At 40.6% G+C, this 18,249-nt stretch overlaps 2 protein-coding genes across 2 annotated transcripts; both read right to left on the bottom strand.

The window, feature by feature from the left end:
• Nucleotides 1-392: 392 nt before the first annotated feature.
• On the bottom strand, nt 393-2,371 carry LOC134068497 (hatching enzyme 1.2-like). Its single transcript, XM_062524149.1, has 8 exons — nt 2,303-2,371; nt 2,132-2,213; nt 1,885-2,025; nt 1,672-1,789; nt 1,072-1,250; nt 832-913; nt 571-695; nt 393-446 (listed from the first exon to the last, which is right to left on the bottom strand). Coding segments are annotated over exons 1-8 (798 nt in total). The 3' UTR covers nt 393-444.
• Nucleotides 2,372-15,914: 13,543 nt separating this feature from the next.
• Nucleotides 15,915-18,169, bottom strand: LOC134068501 (hatching enzyme 1.2-like). Its single transcript, XM_062524156.1, has 8 exons — nt 18,101-18,169; nt 17,930-18,011; nt 17,683-17,823; nt 17,470-17,587; nt 16,864-17,042; nt 16,624-16,705; nt 16,095-16,219; nt 15,915-15,970 (listed from the first exon to the last, which is right to left on the bottom strand). Coding segments are annotated over exons 1-8 (798 nt in total). The 3' UTR covers nt 15,915-15,968.
• Nucleotides 18,170-18,249: the final 80 nt, after the last annotated feature.

The raw sequence follows: 18,249 nt of genomic DNA, 5'->3' as shown, positions 1-18,249 counted from the left end.
AGTAAAAAAAATAAAAAAAAATAAAAAAGATTTGCTTTTCACTGGAATGCATTTGAATGTGAACATTACATCTGGACAAACAGTTCCCAACCAAGACATGTAGTGTAAAAATGCTGGATTGCATGTTTTGCATGCAAATACCTGTAAAACTGAAACATGGTATTGTTTTAATATGATGTAGGTTAGTTTGGACAAAAATATTTCCTAAGTAACCATCTCGGCCTAACTATGGAAATAGATGTGTTTGCTATATTACATGAATGCAGCAGGACAACAACAGAATGAGTTGTTTTCGGTCATTTTATTTTCCAGTGACATCAACACGAGAGGAGTAATGTTTACAATCAACAACCATCAAGGAAGAACTTGTGCTTTCCCATCTCATCTACTTCATGTGGTGGTTCCAGCATTAGTGGGAATAGGGACAGCATCAGTTTGAACTTTTTCTGTCAGATAGAAGAAGGAATAGCCAGAATTGAATTATATTGCAGCCAGTCAGCAACCCATCCTTTCAGCAATCCAAAAGTTACAGTTTCTAGCACCTAGAATTATACATGAGGTCATACTCACAGCATCCATACAGTTTGTTGATCCTCTGGATGTCAATGGATGTCATTCCTCGTCTCTGTCCAATTTTCACATTTGGGTTTGGAATTGGAGTGATTGTCTCCCTTCCATTGATTGAGAAAGCAGTGCTATAAAAGAACATGACAGTCAGTGATTTTAAACATTTGAAGAGCAATATTTTTTATTAAAATGTCCATTTGGTAACACAAGAGGCAACACAGCTCTGATAAATAATTCTTTTTTAACTGGGTGCCATTTTCTTACCTCCCATAATGCATCACAGAGGAGTAGTCATATGGAGTGTTCAGGTTGTTGGTGTGTTGTTTCTGAAAGTTGGAAACCATTCCTGCCAAAATGAGAATAAACATACATTCAGAATTCATGTTGGTTATTCCTAATTTTTCAGTTTTCAGTTTTGTCAACATGTTCTTGTCAACATGTCCAAAATAATAACTCAAGACTACATATTCAATTGAAGAAGTATAAAAATGAAACGCAGCTTACGTTGGTTGATATTTTCAAAGTTGATTCTCACATGCTGGTCCCTGTCACTCCTGGTCTGCTCATGGTGGAAGCCCAGAGCGTGGAGAAGTTCATGCTGAATGATACCGTGGTAAACACAACCGTACCTGTTGAGAGAGACCACCTGTCCGCCTCCTGTCCTGCCAAGGTAAGAGTAGCACCTGAGAAAGATGGGAGGAAGAATTACAAAAACATTTACAATATGGCTCCATTAATCAACATTATTATTTAAATTTGTTATGATAAAAGACCATGGTCCTCATCAAATCACAATTGATTGGATATTAGGCTAAAGTTTGGTTTTGTTTCTGTACACAAATAAATTATTTACAATCGGAATGTTTTAGCCAACATTATACATGTCTATTAGATTACTTTTCACACAATAATCAGCATTTCTTACATTTATTGATGGCGTATTGTTTAACTGAAATAAGTGATAATAGTTCAAAAGTGACCAAAGCCTGACAGTATTGAGTTGTAGTTTAAAAGACAAAAAGACCTTTTCCTGGCAGGTAGGTATGACCATATAATCAACCATAGAAGGAAAAACATTTTCAGCACACTGCTAAATCAACTCACCCACTCTTGTTCTCAATGCTGAGGTAGTCGCGTTGACTTGAGCGAGGTACAAACTTCACACAGGTTTTGCAGCTGAAGGTCGCCATGGCATTTTGAATTTTCCTCACTTCATAGTAAGCTGAATAACACAAATAATGGTAATAAATGATCAATGAATGTGCATTTAAAAATGTGCAAAACATATTATAGAATACTACAGATAAGTTCACTTACAGAATTCAGGGTTCACTATGTAAGGGACCTCAACTTTCCCATTAGCAGACTTCTTCCATAAGCAGTAATTGTTCCAGCAAGCCATAGCATTCCTGGTTTTTGGCACCACAAGATCTCCCTCAATTAGAAATTCACTGGAAGCTGAAGACAAAATGGAATTGGAAAGTTATTCATAACGACTCTGTGAGTTTGTACAAAACCTCAACTTAAGGAAACTGTTCATTTGTTTAAACAATAAGAAACAAACCATTGTTGGTAGTCAAAATCTGTGTGGTCAAGTCCAAATTGTCAGGCTCCTCTAGGAAAATGTCATCTTCATCAACATCAGCCTAGAGACAAAAAAACGGTTTAAATGAAACAGAAGAAACCCACGGTTAATATTTAGAAGTGGAGTTCTGAATATCACAGGTATTCTTACCGTGAGAGGCAGAGCCTTGGACAGGCCAAGCAGCAGCACCAGAAGGGAGATAGAGGCTCTGAGGTCCATGTTGCTTCAGTGTGTGGAGATGCTGTGGACGGCTACTTCACTGGAGCTCAGTGTTTGAGACCCATCTCACCTGAGCTTTTATACAGGCCTCCACAGGTGTGTCTGCAGGGGGATTTAGGTCTGCTGTCAGGGTCAGGTGTCTAATGGAAGCTCTTATGGGAGGACACCACCACCGCTCCCACAAACTCAATAACTGAACTAAGACAAGATGACATGTTCCTTGTGGTACATATCCTCTACAATGGAATTATTCTGAACTGAAGCAAGGTAAACCTGGTAGAAGTAATTCCAAACACTTTTGTCAGTAGCTTTTTTATTATGACCGCCGCTAGCATAGCTAGCGAAGCGGTCATATACAGTAGTTGTTGTCAAAGTGTTTTTTTTTTTTTTTTTTCCGTCATTGATTCCGAGTTTTTCGTCAACGATTAGGAAAAAAATTGTTTCGTCCCCGGGGGTCACGTAAGTTTAAGTACGTTTTCTGAGATGCAGCAATGTGTGAGACCACAGGAGCTGAGAAGTGAGTGTGTGTGTGTGTGATGTACTATAGCCTGTGTGTGTGTTTGTGTGTGTGTGTGTGTGTGTGTGTGTGTGTGTAATATAGCCTGTGTGTGTGTGTGGGGGGGGGGGGGGGGGGGGGGGGTGCGTTTCTGTGTGCCCATTTGTGTGTTTGCATGTGTGTTTATGTGTGTATGTGCATGTTCTGTGTGTATTCTGTGGGTGTTCTCTTTCTTTCTCTCTCTCTCTCTCTCTGTTTGTCTGTGTGTGTTCTGTGTTATGTGTATTCTGTGTGTGTTCTCTCTTTCTCTCTCTCTCTATTCTCTATGGGTGTATCTGTGTGTGTGCCTGTGTGTGTGTGTGTCTGTGTGTGTGTGTGTGTGTGTGTGTGTGCGCGTGTGCATGTGTGCGTGTGTGTGAGTGTGTGCCTGTTTATGTGTGTGTGTGTGTGTGTGTGTGTGTGTGTGTGTGCACGCGCGCGCATGTGTGTGTGAGTGTGTGCCTGCGTGTGTGTGTGCACTCATGCACAAAAGCAAGCGCACACATGCACACACTCATTTACATACGTGATTGATATTTGCGGAGAGAATGTGCAGGACTGAGTGGCGGTCATATTGTGCATCGCTTTGCGGTACATCTAGTTTATTACCATTTAAACAATGTTCTCTATGTTCAGACTTTTCTCACATGTAATATCTGCTATGCCTGGACCAAGGCCAGCTACCCCGCCAAACATGCTCATATAAGCACTGTAGAACAAACACTCTTATAGTTGAATCAGTGAGATATACTGTAGCCGTCATTGTCCAAGATCTGATCCAAGAGAGTATAACTGCTTAAGTCATGATGCCGAGTGTTTCTTGCATGCTATAGATCTTGAATTTCAGCTGGAGCATTTGTTCAAGTTCGATATATATGAACAGTGAGATAAAAGTGATAGTTGGTTGGTATAGTCCCCATTTTGCCCAATTTGAGGTCTTAGAATATGATGTTAATAATGTTTAAATACGGATTTCAATGTTGGACTTCCTGCTTTCCATGATGTAAAAATCATCATTTTACATCATTGAAAGCAGGAAGTCCTATTCATGGGTTTCATTGAAATTCGTATTTCTCCCATCTCAAGGCAAACTGAGGGAATGATGCATGACCATTCAAAAACATGACTGGTTTTCTAAAGATACAAAGCTTAATGCTAATCGTGAAGTGTCCCAGAATACTGATTTAAAACCATATCACCCATGTAGATGATGTAGTTAAACTGATGTTTAAACAGTCACCATTGTCTTTTGAACATGATATAGATGGCAGAATCGTGTGATCAGACAATTAGACATTCATCCATCTGTGTTTGTATATCTGGGCATGTACTCCACTCTTACGTAGAATAGATTTTAAGAGATGATAAAACAGATTTCTATGCATTTCTGCATTTGATTTTGCATTTCATTTTGGAAGATTAATGTGGTAATTGGGAAGAACAATATTTCAATTCTAAAAGGTACAGGTCTTTCTGCAGACACTGGTACAAATGTAAAGACCAACCATGCTAACACATCAGAGTGCAAGCCATCTTACCAGGTGATCTAAACAAATAAACTCATAATTGCATCTTAGTCCAGTTGTTGAATTTGTGGAAGCGGTGGTGGTGTCAAGTGCTTTCATTAGACACCTGACCCTGACAGCAGACCTAAATCCCCCTGCAGACACACCTGTGGACGGCTGTATGAAACATCAGGTGAGATGGGTCTCAAACACTGAGCTCCAGTGAAGTAGCCGCCCATAGCATCTCCACACACTGAAGCAACATGGACCTCAGAGCCTCTATCTCCCTTCTGGTGCTGCTGCTTGGCCTGTCCAAGGCTCTACCTCTCACAGTAAGAACACCTCTGATATCTGACTTAATGTCAGCTGTGGGTTTCTCCTGTTTTAACTTCACCTTTTTGCCTCTAGGCTGATGGTGATGAAAATGACTTTTTCCTAGAGGAGCCTGACAGTGTGGACTTGACCACACAGATTTTGGCTTCCAACAATGGTTTGTTTCTCATTGGTTACAGTTTTTTTCAATCGCTAACAAGCGTTTGTCCATTCAGTTGACACATGTTCAGAACACAGTTAGCACAGCATCGGTCTTTTGTGGCCATACCATTCACACATTTCATGTTGTTTTCACACAGTATGTAGTCAGTGAATACATTTTCACAATGCTTACATTTTCTTAACCCTTTATAGGGCACTCATTGAAATCTTTGGAAATTCAAAATGTTACCTTCAGAAAGTTAATGGGGGGATGTTTCAGGACATTTAAAAAAATATATATATATATATTTTTTTTTTTTTCATCTTGGCATAGCAAATCATGGTCAATGAAGTTACCATATATATGTCCTTGCCCGTCTGGGGGAAAAAAGTACAGAGGGTGAATTTGAAAAAAAAAAATCTCCGATCAACACCATACTTGACACAGAGCATCCTCAGCTGATGCCTCACCAACCCATTTCATTTTTTTCTTCGGAACTTTTACCGTTCGCCTGTAACAGCCAATCGAAATTTGTGGCGAAGCCGCCAGACAGAAAGTCAGCTTATATCTCAGCCAGTGATGGGAATAACGGCGTTATTAATAACGGCGTTACTAACGGCGTTAGTTTTTTCAGTAACGAGTAATCTAATTGATTACTTTTCCCATCTTGATAATGCCGTTACCGTTACTGCCAAAAAATGCGGTGCGTTACTATAGGCTATGTAGTGGCAAATTTCGTTTTTAGTGTTTCTTTACAGCTATTGTACCACTTCTGCATGTGTGCAATTCAAGTTTTTCTGACTCGTCTCCATATGTCCTTTCCAACAATATTCACCTCATTTATGTTTACTCACGACACAGTTCACCGTTGATGTTGCTGTTTATTCAGTTTTCAATCTTCATATCATTCGTTTTCAGGAAATAATGACATGGAAAAAGGCTAACGGATCACGGACTATGGATCACGGTCAAAAAGCTGTGTGACTCCATACCACACACATGTCTATCTAATTAACTCTCTAACATGCGCAGGCCCATTCGGTGGGTGAATAATTCTGCATGCGCAAACAGGAAATCAGAACAGCCAATAGAAACCCGGCTTTTACCTACATTTAAATATTATCTTCAGTTCACATCTAACTCATTGCAAAAATAAACAATAATAGTACTAAATTATTTTTCTTATGTTTTGGCTCTTACATTTCCAGCCCCTAATTGGAAGGCATGAAGACTGACAATTACTCATTAACCACTATAGAGCCAACTAAATCTTCAAACATTAGGCATTACCTATCATTTCAAGCAAATATCACAAAATATACAGAATATAACATGTACAATATTCACAATATTTCCTTTTTTTTTTTTTTTTTTTTTTTTACATATTCAAACTCAAGTGTCCATCTCACATATAAGGCACAGTTTGTCAACAGGTCTTTCTAAGGTGTTCGTCTTTGTCTTGATGAGAACACGTCGCACAAGTCCCTTGGCATCAGGCATGACCTGAATGACTCGTCCCAACACCCACGAACTCCGCGGTGCCGAGTCGTCGACGATCATGACAATGTCCCCAGTGGTCAAGTTCTTCTTAATCTGAGTCCACTTCTGCCGCTCCTGAAGCATGGGCAGGTACTCACGCACCCAACGCTTCCAAAACAAGTCAGCAAGATATTGCACTTGCTTCCATCGTCGGCGGGCGTATGAATCCTCTTTCTTCGATAGTCCAGGAGGCAGAATTGGCTGTTTCTTCATCAGTAGCAAGTGGTTAGGAGTCAAAGCTTCAAGATCCATCGGATCATCTGTTGTTGTTGTCAGTGGTCTGTTGTTCAGTATTGACTCCACCTCGCACATCAGTGTATGCAAGCACTCATCACTGATTGTTTGCTCTTTCAGCACAGATCTAAGAACTTTCCTAACAGATCTGATCTGTCTTTCCCAGATCCCTCCAAAGTGTGAGCCAGTGGGTGGATTGAATACCCACTGAATTCCTCTTTGCATGAGAGAATCTGTAATCTTTGACTGGTTCCACTGTTGGATGGCTTCACGCAGCTCACGCTCAGTAGCAACCAGGTTGGTACCGTTATCCGATCGCATCACAGCTACTTGTCCTCTTCTGCACACAAAGCGTCTGACTGCATTAATGCAAGAATCAGTGTCCAGTGTGTGCGCAATTTCAATGTGCACTGCTCTTGTCGTGAGACAGGTGAACAGCACACCATATCTTTTCACAGTGCTGCGACCTTGTTTCACGTCAAAAGGTCCGAAATAATCAACCCCAACGTTCGTAAAGGGAGGTTTGTCTGGTAGAAGTCTGTCTTTGGGTAAGTCAGCCATTTGTTGTTCTAGAGGTTTGCCCTTGACTTTCCTGCATATCACACACCTTGACAGGAACTTCCTTACCACGGAGTTAGCTGAGGGGATCCAGTATCTCTGGCGCAGTTGTGCGAGCATGTGAAGTCTTCCACAATGTCCAATTTTCTCATGAGTGTCTTGCAAGATCAATATGGTGATATGCAAGTCCTTTGGGATAATGACAGGATGCTTCATATGCTCTGGCATTGCAGCAGCAGAGAGACGGCCTCCAACCCTTAGCACTCCATCCTGCATTACAGGATTAAGCTTCATTAAGTGACTGGTTTTCCTCACATGATGGCTTTTCTTCAGCATGGAGATTTCTTCCTGAAACCTTTGGCCCTGGCTGAACTTGATGATTTCAATTTCTGCTTTCATCATGTCTTCTACTGTGAGACCAGTTCTTGTCTTTGTTGAATGTTCATCTTGTCTGTTCTGTTTGAATGTTGTGTCTTTTCCATTGTGATTTCTCTGTGAATGTTCTTTCTTTCTCCTACAGCGTTGCAGAAGAAGATCTTTGAATTTGAGAATCCACGCCACAGCCTTTTTCAACCTGTACCAGCTGGAGTAGTAGTTGATCAACTTGTTGACAGCATTCACGTCTTCGGATGTGTGCATGAAATGTACTGCAGCTGTGTTTCTCACCTCAATGTCATCTTCTTCAACCTTTGTTTCGTCAGGTCTTCTTGGCCAGTTGCTTTCTGGTTCTTTTAGGAAGGCTGGACCATGTAACCAGCTCAGATTCTTCATGAACTTGGTTGGCATAAGCCCCCTCGATGCACAGTCGGCAGGATTAGTTGTTGTGTTAACATATCTCCATTGCTGTGGCTTGGTTGACTCTCTGATGATGGAGATGCGGTTGGCAACAAATGTTTTGAAGCGTATCTTTTCATTCTCAATGTATTTCAACACAGTTGTGCTGTCAGTCCAGAACATTGAGTCAAGCAACTCCATCTGTATCTCTTTCCTTAACATCTTGTCTGTGTTCACAGCAACCACTGCTGCAGTCAATTCTATGCGTGGAATTGTGGTCTGCTTCAGTGGGGCCACGCGTGCTTTCCCCATCATGAATGCACAGTGAACACTTCCAGTTTTACTCGTCAATCTCAGGTAAGAGACTGTTCCGTATCCAATTTCGCTTCCATCAGAAAAGTGATGGAGCTGCGCAGTTGCAACAGGTCCAAAATCTGATGGTCTCATGCATCTGGGTACAACTACGTCTGACAGTTGGTGTAAGTCTTGTAACCAGATGTTCCACTTTCGACCCAGCTGTTCTGGAATCTCATTGTCCCAAGCAAGTCCTTCTTTGCACAGCTGTTGCAAGAGCATCTTTGCGGGAAGAATTGCTGGTGCAAGGAATCCCAGCGGATCATAGATTGAGCTTGTGACGGAGAGAATTCCTCGTCTTGTGATTGGTTTGTCTTTAACGTTGATCTTGAACTTGAACGAGTCCAATTCTGTGCACCATAGCACACCTAAAGCCCTCTCCATGGGTAGCACATCATGGGTCAAGTCCAAGTCTCTGATATCCTTGGCTCTCTCACAGTCTGGAACAGAGGCAAGCAAGGCACGGTTGTTGCTCGTCCATTTTGTCAGATGAAATCCTCCACTAGCACACAATGCTGTGAGGTCTCTGCACAACTCAACTGCTTGAGCTTCACTCGCAACTGATGTCAAACAGTCGTCGACGTAAAATTTCTTCAGGACTGTGTTCACAGTCTCAGGTGCAGCCTTACAGCGGTTCTCCTCTGCTGTTCTTCGAAGTGCGTAATTTGCACAACTAGGAGATGATGTCGCACCGAAGATGTGAACAACCATCTTGTATTCAGCAATGTCTTGACTAACGTCTCCTCCTGGCCACCACAGGAATCGCAGTAGGTCAGTGTCGTCTTCAGGAACCCTCACTTGATAATACATCGCTTCTACATCAGCAATCATAGCGACAGGTTCTTGTCTGAAACGCGTCAATACTCCCACAAGCGAGTTCGTCAAGTCTGGTCCCTGTAGAAGCTCACTGTTTAGTGAGACTCCTTGGTAGCTAGCAGCGCAGTCAAACACTACGCGGAGCTTCTTCTTTTGAGGATGGTATACCCCGTGGTGGGGAATATACCACACTTTTCCATCATGACGGCTCAACAGTGTCAATGGAACTTCAGTTGCATATCCTTTGTTCAACATGTCATTCATAAATGAAGTGTATTCTTCATGGAACACCGGATTCTTCTTCAATTTGTTCTTAAGGCTTAGTGCACGTTGCAACACAGCACTTCGGTTGTTTGGCATTTGGACACTTGACTTCTTCATCGGAAGACCTATGCAGTAATGTCCATCCACATGATGTGCAGAAGTTGACACAGATTGCATGAAGCAGTGATCCTCTTGTGACATTTCTGACTTGTCATCACAGTTGCGTTCAGGAAAGTCATGATTATATTGTTGTATGAGCAGTTGTTCCACGCTGTCAATGACAATCCGGTTAACAACACCACATTGTTGTGTGTCGTCATCTGTGTTCATGTCATTCCCTCTGAGTGGTCCATTCAAAATCCATCCAAGTGCTGTCTTTACAGCATATGGTCCACTCTCCTGGCTAGGGATCACTTTCCATGGCTCCAAGATGTTGTATTCTTTAGTTCCAATGAGAAGTTCCACTTTTGCATCAATGTGAGGCAATCTTACTTCACTGAGGTATGGCCACTTGTCAACCTCCTTCTGTAGTGGTATGTTCTCTCTGGACACAGGAATGCTTTTCTGTGTGAACACTTTGGATAACGCCATAAAGTTGTCTTCTTCTAGGTTGCTGACTTCCAGGTCAGTCAGGATGTAACTCTCTACCCGTCTTGTGGAATTGATGGTGCTCAGCATGAGCTCAGTTCGTCTGCCTTGAACATTCAACTGTCTTGCTAGAGCTTCAGTACAGAATGTCGCAGAGCTGCCAGGATCCATGAAAGCGTAGGCCTCCACGGCTTTGGCACTCCTTCTGGACTTGACTCTAACAGGCACAATGGCAAGCACGCAACTGTCTCCAGCCCCAGTACAGGCACTGATCTCTTGAGGGAGAGCTACTGTTCTACTGTCTGTAACAGTCTTGCTGACCTCAGTATCAGAAGTCTTCTCCTTTGCACTTTTGTCTTGGCTTGAGAGGTGTAGCATACTTGGATGCTTCAGAGAACACATCTCACAAGACATCTTCTTTTTACATTCCCTGCTCAGGTGGCCCTTTACCAGGCAACCAAAGCAAAGTCCCATTTTCTTTAAGAACTCTACTCTGTCCTTGTGTGGCTTCGCTCTGATTTTGTGACACTCTTGCAGTGCATGATTCTTGTCACAGAACATGCACGGTCTTGTAAATGCACTCTTGAATGACACATCCATCTTTGATTTTGACTGCTCACTCTGATCATCATTATTTTCTTTAACTTGTTCAACTTGTGTAGCATAGCTACTTCCTTGCTTCCCTTCATTTTTTAGCTTATTTCCATGTTGAACCTTTTTTGTAGTCTTCTTTTCATTTGCAGATGATTCAAGATCTCCAAAGAGTGGGTCAGACATGATCTTTGCTTGTCGCTCCACAAAGTAAACCAGCTCTGTGAACCTGGCTCTTCTCTTTCGCTGCTCCTGAATCTCATAAGCACGAACTCTCCATCGCTCTCTCATTCTGAATGGTAATTTTGTGATGATGGTCCTCATGGTTGTGGGATTATCCATCTCTTCCATATAATCTATATCTTCCATGGCGTTACGACAGCTCACAAGGAACACTGAGAATGCACTTAGAGCCTTTTCATCTTCAGCTTTTATTTGAGGCCACTTGGATGCCTTTTCGATCAATGCAGTAGCAACCTTCAGCTCATTTCCATATTTCTCTTGAAGCAGACCCAAAGCCTTCGCATAGCCACGATGTTCAGGCATATGCTGGCAGCTCCTCACAAGATCACGAGGTTCACCTCTGGTGTACTGCTCCAAGAAGTAAAGTTTGTCTGCATTGCTGTCTGCTCTTGCATCAATGGCATGGATAAAAGCTCTCATGAAGGACCTATACTCCAGTGGGTCTCCCTGGAACACTGGCACATCTCTACGTGGTAAGCGAAACAGTTGTTGGTTCTTTGCTAGCAGCTCTGTAATGTCTGTCTGTCTTTGCATCATCCGATACATCTCTCTTGCATCTCTTCCATCATCAGGTTGTGACGTGGCTCTAGCTTGACCAGACTGCCACGGAGTTTCCCTCTGCTTACCTGTGGCTCCAGTAGATGCAGATGGGTCAAAATCCCTAGCTCCATAAATCATAGAGGGTTTCAACTTGGAGGATGGAAAACGCTGTGTGTTATCATATCCACCATCTTGTTCTTGTTCAAAGAAGTTATTAAATGACTTTGTAGGCTTGTATGCACCTGCTTGAGACTGTCGGTCTTCACTTTCGTCATAAACTTTCATTTTTGCAGCAGAAACTGCAAGAGCTGTTTCAATTTGCAATCTTTCCTTTGCAGCTTTAATTTCAGCTTCTTTCAACTCTAGTACCTGTTTTTCTCTCAACGCTGCTGCCTGCGCTACCAGAGCAGCTCTGTTGGCTTCCTCTCTAATACGAGCTGATGAAGCATTTGATCGTTTTGACATCCCAGATGCACTGTCCAGTGGTGTTATCTCCTCATCACATGCTTTTGCTTCAATCCACTTGTTGATTTTAGTCATGAACTCGAAGCACTGATTTGACTTTGGCTGAAACCATAACTCTTGGTCAGCATTTTTATCTTCGTCCGTTAGATACAACAGCATTGAAGTATTGTATTCTTTAAACTCTTCATACAGTTTCTTGTATGCTTTAATTTCCTTTCTAACAACATCAGTTAAATTAGGCAGGCTTTCATTGCCCAGAAGCCGCTCAATTTCGTTTGCTTTTGCTGTCATTTGTCCTAATTTACCTTTTCTTGCATTTATGAATTTATGTACTTTGCTCTCTGCACCTTTAGCAGTCAACGCCCTCTGTTGGTCGTCGCGAGTATTCATACCCTCAACGTCAATTTCGTCCGTCATTGTTCAACGAGGTTCCACAAAGTTCCAGCTAAATTCACTCACAAAGCCTCCTTTCAGTTGAGGAAAAATCTTCGGTTTTTACAGCATAAACAGTTACACTTCCATCCAAAAAACGAACTTCTTCACATTCAATCTTGTTTCATAAGCACTTCACTTGGCACATTGTAGCATGGTCAATCCATTCGTAATTAACCGACGAGCTGATGCTAAACTGCAAGACTTCGTCATCCACTTAGCTTCTTTGCTAGCTCCAATGTCTCGGATTGCTGAGTCATCCACTTATCTTGCTAACTCCAAAGCTTCCACATAGGCTCTTGACAGTTCATAGTCAAGCTTTTTGACTTAAATGTAGTGGCAAATTTCGTTTTTAGTGTTTCTTTACAGCTATTGTACCACTTCTGCATGTGTGCAATTCAAGTTTTTCTGACTCGTCTCCATATGTCCTTTCCAACAATATTCACCTCATTTATGTTTACTCACGACACAGTTCACCGTTGATGTTGCTGTTTATTCAGTTTTCAATCTTCATATCATTCGTTTTCAGGAAATAATGACATGGAAAAAGGCTAACGGATCACGGACTATGGATCACGGTCAAAAAGCTGTGTGACTCCATACCACACACATGTCTATCTAATTAACTCTCTAACATGCGCAGGCCCATTCGGTGGGTGAATAATTCTGCATGCGCAAACAGGAAATCAGAACAGCCAATAGAAACCCGGCTTTTACCTACATTTAAATATTATCTTCAGTTCACATCTAACTCATTGCAAAAATAAACAATAATAGTACTAAATTATTTTTCTTATGTTTTGGCTCTTACAGGCTATATTATTTTTTTTTTCTCTCTCCATCAGACCAACTAGATCTCAGAGCCGAGGGCGAGGCAGATTAATTTTACTGTTCTTCCTTGGGTAGTGAGCACGAGACAAGCGCATACATACTGACGATTGGCTGAGGTTGAGTACAATTTCATGGTAAGCCAATCAGAGGTAGAGTTGGGCGGGTGTTCCTAAGCTTGCATAGTAGCCTAGTTCGACACACAGAGCGGCGCATTTCAAGCGAGTTGGTCAAAGTGAATGGCGAATGCAAATAGGCTACTCCTAAAACAGCATTCGCTAAAAGGAAGTACAGTCATTATTTTTCTTCCATGAAATGAAAAGAAAGAATGTAATCGTCAAATGCGCATTATGCACTGTCAAGTGCCTTGTAAACATCAGTGTTGAGTAGCCTAATTCAAACTCACTCATCTCTCAACATCGCATGCCTCCACAAAATTAGTGGCCAAGACTGCCGAAAGCGAAGGAGACGGCTACAAAACCAAAGCAACAGAAGCTTAACAATTAAGAATAAGCCACAAACTTTTGTGCTGGTTGTGGTAGCGCATTAGCCTACTAACGAAATGCGGTCAAGGCGTGAGTTATGGTGGAATAAACAACAGCATCGGACGCGATTCAGCCAATCATAATCAAGGACTGGAACCATCCGTTTTAGAGGCATAGCCTACTTTAATTCTGCCCAGTTCTGGCCTGTTGAGGGGCAATAAATATAAAAAAAAAGTTCCAAAACATCTATTGTGTTATTTGTATCGATCCACTATAGGCTACAAACATAATATCTACATACATGCCATTTGATTGGAGTCTCACTCCCTCAGCAACATTAGAAAGATGTGTGTACATTGTTTCTCTTAATAATGTATTGTATTAAATGTCCATTTGCCCATTTCATTACAATATTTAGATGTATTATTAACAATTGAACATACACCTGTATTTTAAGTTCCGTTAAAGAGGTGGGTTCGTATTTAAAAATGTACTTGAAAGTAACGCACCAGTTACTTTATGAAGTAACTAGTTACTTTTATAATTTGTAACTGAGTAACTAATTTAGTTACTTTTTGAAAGTAGTAACTAGTAACTGTAACTAGTTACTTTTTAAAAGTAACTTTCCCAACACTGATCTCAGCAACCCCTGCATGTATGAAAACCAAACATGGTACATGGACTCGTGTACCATGTATCTTTTTAATATAATTAAATGGCATGAATGGCATACACAGGTGCCTAGTACTATGAATGCTATACTCCTATGAACCAGTGTATAAAAACCGAAATACAACTGTAATCACTAAATTACCACTTATATTTGCTCATAATTGTGTTTTTTCACTAACCAGTATTGAGTCATTAAAATAAATGCACACAGTACTAGGTCTCACACTAACAATAAGCACCTGTGTGCCATTTAATTATATTTTTAAAAAGATACATACATAAGGCATATGTGTAAAAATGGACACTTGTGCCACTTATGTGAACAGGGCGTATGATCAAATATAGTGCATTAGCCAAACAAGAAGCTCATTTTTAAAAATCCTATGCAAATAACAACAATCTCAATCTTTAACACAACTATTCAACCAAATAATGTGTGAGTTACATCAATTTACAATGTTTAGTTTTGTTGCTATTATGAGGATGAGCCAGGTTCAAAAACCTAAAATATGTGATTTCTGCCAGATGGTTGTGTTTGAGGTGCTGCAGTCCACTGCTGATTGGTCAGATGCTATGATGTCAATATTTGTAAGATAGCTTGATCTTCCCTAATTGGCTGAGAGAAAACCACATGACTCTACAACTCCAAATGGAGGCAGGGGGAGGGAATTTTCAGTGTGTGCGGAAGTGACTACATATGGTTATTTGCCCCATAAACAGACAAACTATACATCCCAACAAAATAATGGATCGTTTTTGTATTATTTTCGAATGTTAACACACAGCATCCCACAATAGTTAAAACAATATTCCAAACCTTAGATACAGTATAAAAACCTCTGCTTCTGCAATTTTATCAATTTAAAAGCAATATATCTCAGCTGATAATAAACAAACAATCGAATAATTGACACACAGACGATTTATGTTGGGTAAATTGAGCCAGCTGATTCCAGTCTATCTTAGACTCAGTGGCAGGGGTTATTTCTCTCTATTACATTGACACTTACACAGTAAAAAGAGGTGATGTTTTTGGAAGCAGAAACAGAAGAAGACAAATACTGTAATGTCAGACATTAGACACAGTAATATTGTGCTTTTTTTGTTCACCCCCTTTTTATCTGGGCTTTTTGCTGCTGTTTTTTTGTTCAGAATGCTCTTGTGTTTCATGGATATTTTGTTCACTGCAATGCTGTAAAACGTTTTCTGTTCTATCATAGTCTACTGTAAACAGTATTTATACTGCACCTCCTGTAGGCCTAGCGAACAGTAAAAAAAAAAAAAAAAAAGATTTGCTTTTTACTGGAATGCATTTGAATGTGAACATTACATGGACATACAGTTCCCAACCAAGAAATGTAGTGTAAAAATGCTGGATTGCATGTTTTGCATGCAAATACCTGTAAAACTGAAACATGGTATTATTTTAATATGATGTAGGTTAGTTTGGACAAAAATATTTCCTAACCATCTCGGCCTAACTATGGAAATAGATGTGTTTGCTATATTACATGAATGCAGCAGGACAACAACAGAATGAGTTGTTTTCGGTCATTTTATTTTCCAGTGACATCAACACGAGAGGAGTAATGTTCACAATCAACAACCATCAAGGAAGAACTTGTGCTTTGCCATCTCATCTACTTCATGTGGTGGTTCCAGCATTAGTGGGAATAGGGACAGCATCAGTTTGAACTTTTTCTGTCAGATAGAAAAAGGAATAGTCAGAATTGAATTCTATTGCAGCCAGTCAGCAACCCATCCTTTCAGCAATCCAAAAGTTACAGTTTCTAGCACCTAGAATTATACATGAGGTCATACTCACAGCATCCATACAGTTTGTTGATCCTCTGGATGTCAATGGATGTCATTCCTCGTCTCTGTCCAATTTTCACATTTGGGTTTGGAATTGGAGTGATTGTCTCCCTTCCGTTGATTGAGAAAGCAGTGCTATAAAAGAACATGACAGTCAGTGATTTTAAACATTTGAAGAGCAATATTTTTTATTAAAATGTCCATTTGGTAACACAAGAGGCAACACAGCTCTGATAAATAATTCTTTTTTAACTGGGTGCCATCAGAGAGGGTTAAAGCGGAGCGAGAGGCGCAAACGTTCGATCATTTCCGCGTTCTGTCTTCACAAGGGGGAGGGGGGCTAAATCCCCCTTTAAGCAGACTTGCTAACATTCGAACTGAACTGCCTGCCGATCTGACAGAGATCGATATCCCACTATGACGTCTTTGCAACACGCCTCTTTAAGCAGACAGGAACTGTTCGAATTTTGCTTCCATAGAGATGCATTACGTTGCTCTATCTTGTCAATAATTAAGGATCTTTGGTGCCATTTTCTTACCTCCCATAATGCATCACAGAGGAGTAGTCATATGGAGTGTTCAGGTTGTTGGTGTGTTGTTTCTGAAAGTTGGAAACCATTCCTGCCAAAATAAGAATAAACATACATTCAGAATTCATGTTGGTTATTCCTAATTTTTCAGTTTTCAGTTTTGTCAACATGTTCTTGTCAACATGTCCAAAATAATAACTCAAGACTACATATTCAAGTGAAGAAGTATAAAAATGAAACGCAGCTTACGTTGGTTGATATTTTCAAAGTTGATTCTCACATGCTGGTCCCTGTCACTCCTGGTCTGCTCATGGTGGAAGCCCAGAGCGTGGAGAAGTTCATGCTGAATGATACCGTGGTAAACACAACCGTACCTGTTGAGAGAGACCACCTGTCCGCCTCCTGTCCTGCCAAGGTAAGAGTAGCACCTGAGAAAGATGGGAGGAAGAATTACAAAAACATTTACAATATGGCTCCATTAATCAACATTATTATTTAAATTTGTTATGATAAAAGACCATGGTCCTCATCAAATCACAATTGATTGGATATTAGGCTAAAGTTTGGTTTTGTTTCTGTAGGGTTAGACAAATAAATTATTTACAATCGGAATGTTTTAGCCAACATTATACATGTCTATTAGATTACTTTTCACACAATAATCAGCATTTCTTACATTTATTGATGGCGTATTGTTTAACTGAAATAAGTGATAATAGTTAAAAAGTGACCAAAGCCTGACAGTATTGAGTTGCAGTTTAAAAGACAAAAAGACCTTTCCCTGGCAGGTAGGTATGACCATATAATCAACCATAGAAGGAAAAACATTTTCAGCACACTGCTAAATCAACTCACCCACTCTTGTTCTCAATGCTGAGGTAGTCGCGTTGACTTGAGCGAGGTACAAACTTCACACAGGTTTTGCTGCTGAAGGTCGCCATGGCATTTTGAATTTTCCTCACTTCATAGTAAGCTGAAAAACACAAATAATGGTAATAAATGATCAATGAATGTGCTTTTAAAAATGTGCAAAACATATTATAGAATACTACAGATAAGTTCACTTACAGAATTCAGGGTTCACTATGTAAGGGACCTCAACTTTCCCATTAGCAGACTTCTTCCATAAGCAGTAATTGTTCCAGCAAGCCATAGCATTCCTGGTTTTTGGCACCACAAGATCTCCCTCAATTAGAAATTCACTGGAAGCTGAAGACAAAATGGAATTTGAAAGTTATTCATAACGACTCTGTGAGTTTGTACAAAACCTCAACTTAAGGAAACTGTTCATTTGTTTAAACAATAAGAAACAAACCATTGTTGGTAGTCAAAATCTGTGTGGTCAAGTCCAAATTGTCAGGCTCCTCTAGGAAAATGTCATCTTCATCAACATCAGCCTAGAGACAAAAAAACGGTTTAAATGAAACAGAAGAAACCCACGGTTAACATTTAGAAGTGGAGTTCTGAATATCACAGGTATTCTTACCGTGAGAGGCAGAGCCTTGGACAGGCCAAGCAGCAGCACCAGAAGGGAGATAGAGGCTCTGAGGTCCATGTTGCTTCAGTGTGTGGAGATGCTGTGGACGGCTACTTCACTGGAGCTCAGTGTTTGAGACCCATCTCACCTGAGCTTTT

The sequence above is a fragment of the Sardina pilchardus genome, chromosome 21 (genome assembly GCF_963854185.1).
Source record: "Sardina pilchardus chromosome 21, fSarPil1.1, whole genome shotgun sequence".
Classification (NCBI taxonomy): domain Eukaryota; kingdom Metazoa; phylum Chordata; class Actinopteri; order Clupeiformes; family Clupeidae; genus Sardina; species Sardina pilchardus.
The sequence above is the reverse complement of the archived record's forward strand: the minus strand, read 5'-3'. Positions and strand labels throughout refer to the sequence as shown.

Bases quoted from the DNA above. Each gene is read 5' to 3' on its own strand.
- LOC134068497 (XM_062524149.1), bottom strand. From the start codon at position 2,371: ATGGACCTCAGAGCCTCTATCTCCCTTCTGGTGCTGCTGCTTGGCCTG. The intron at 2,026-2,131 runs GTTTGTTTCTTA...TTTTGTCTTCAG, and splicing joins GATTTTGACTACCAACAATG to CTTCCAGTGAATTTCTAATT. The intron at 696-831 runs GTAAGAAAATGG...GTTCTTTTATAG, and splicing joins TCTGTGATGCATTATGGGAG to CACTGCTTTCTCAATCAATG.
- LOC134068501 (XM_062524156.1), bottom strand. From the start codon at position 18,169: ATGGACCTCAGAGCCTCTATCTCCCTTCTGGTGCTGCTGCTTGGCCTG. The intron at 18,012-18,100 runs GTAAGAATACCT...TTTTGTCTCTAG, and splicing joins CCAAGGCTCTGCCTCTCACG to GCTGATGTTGATGAAGATGA. The intron at 17,588-17,682 runs GTAAGTGAACTT...TGTGTTTTTCAG, and splicing joins CATAGTGAACCCTGAATTCT to CTTACTATGAAGTGAGGAAA.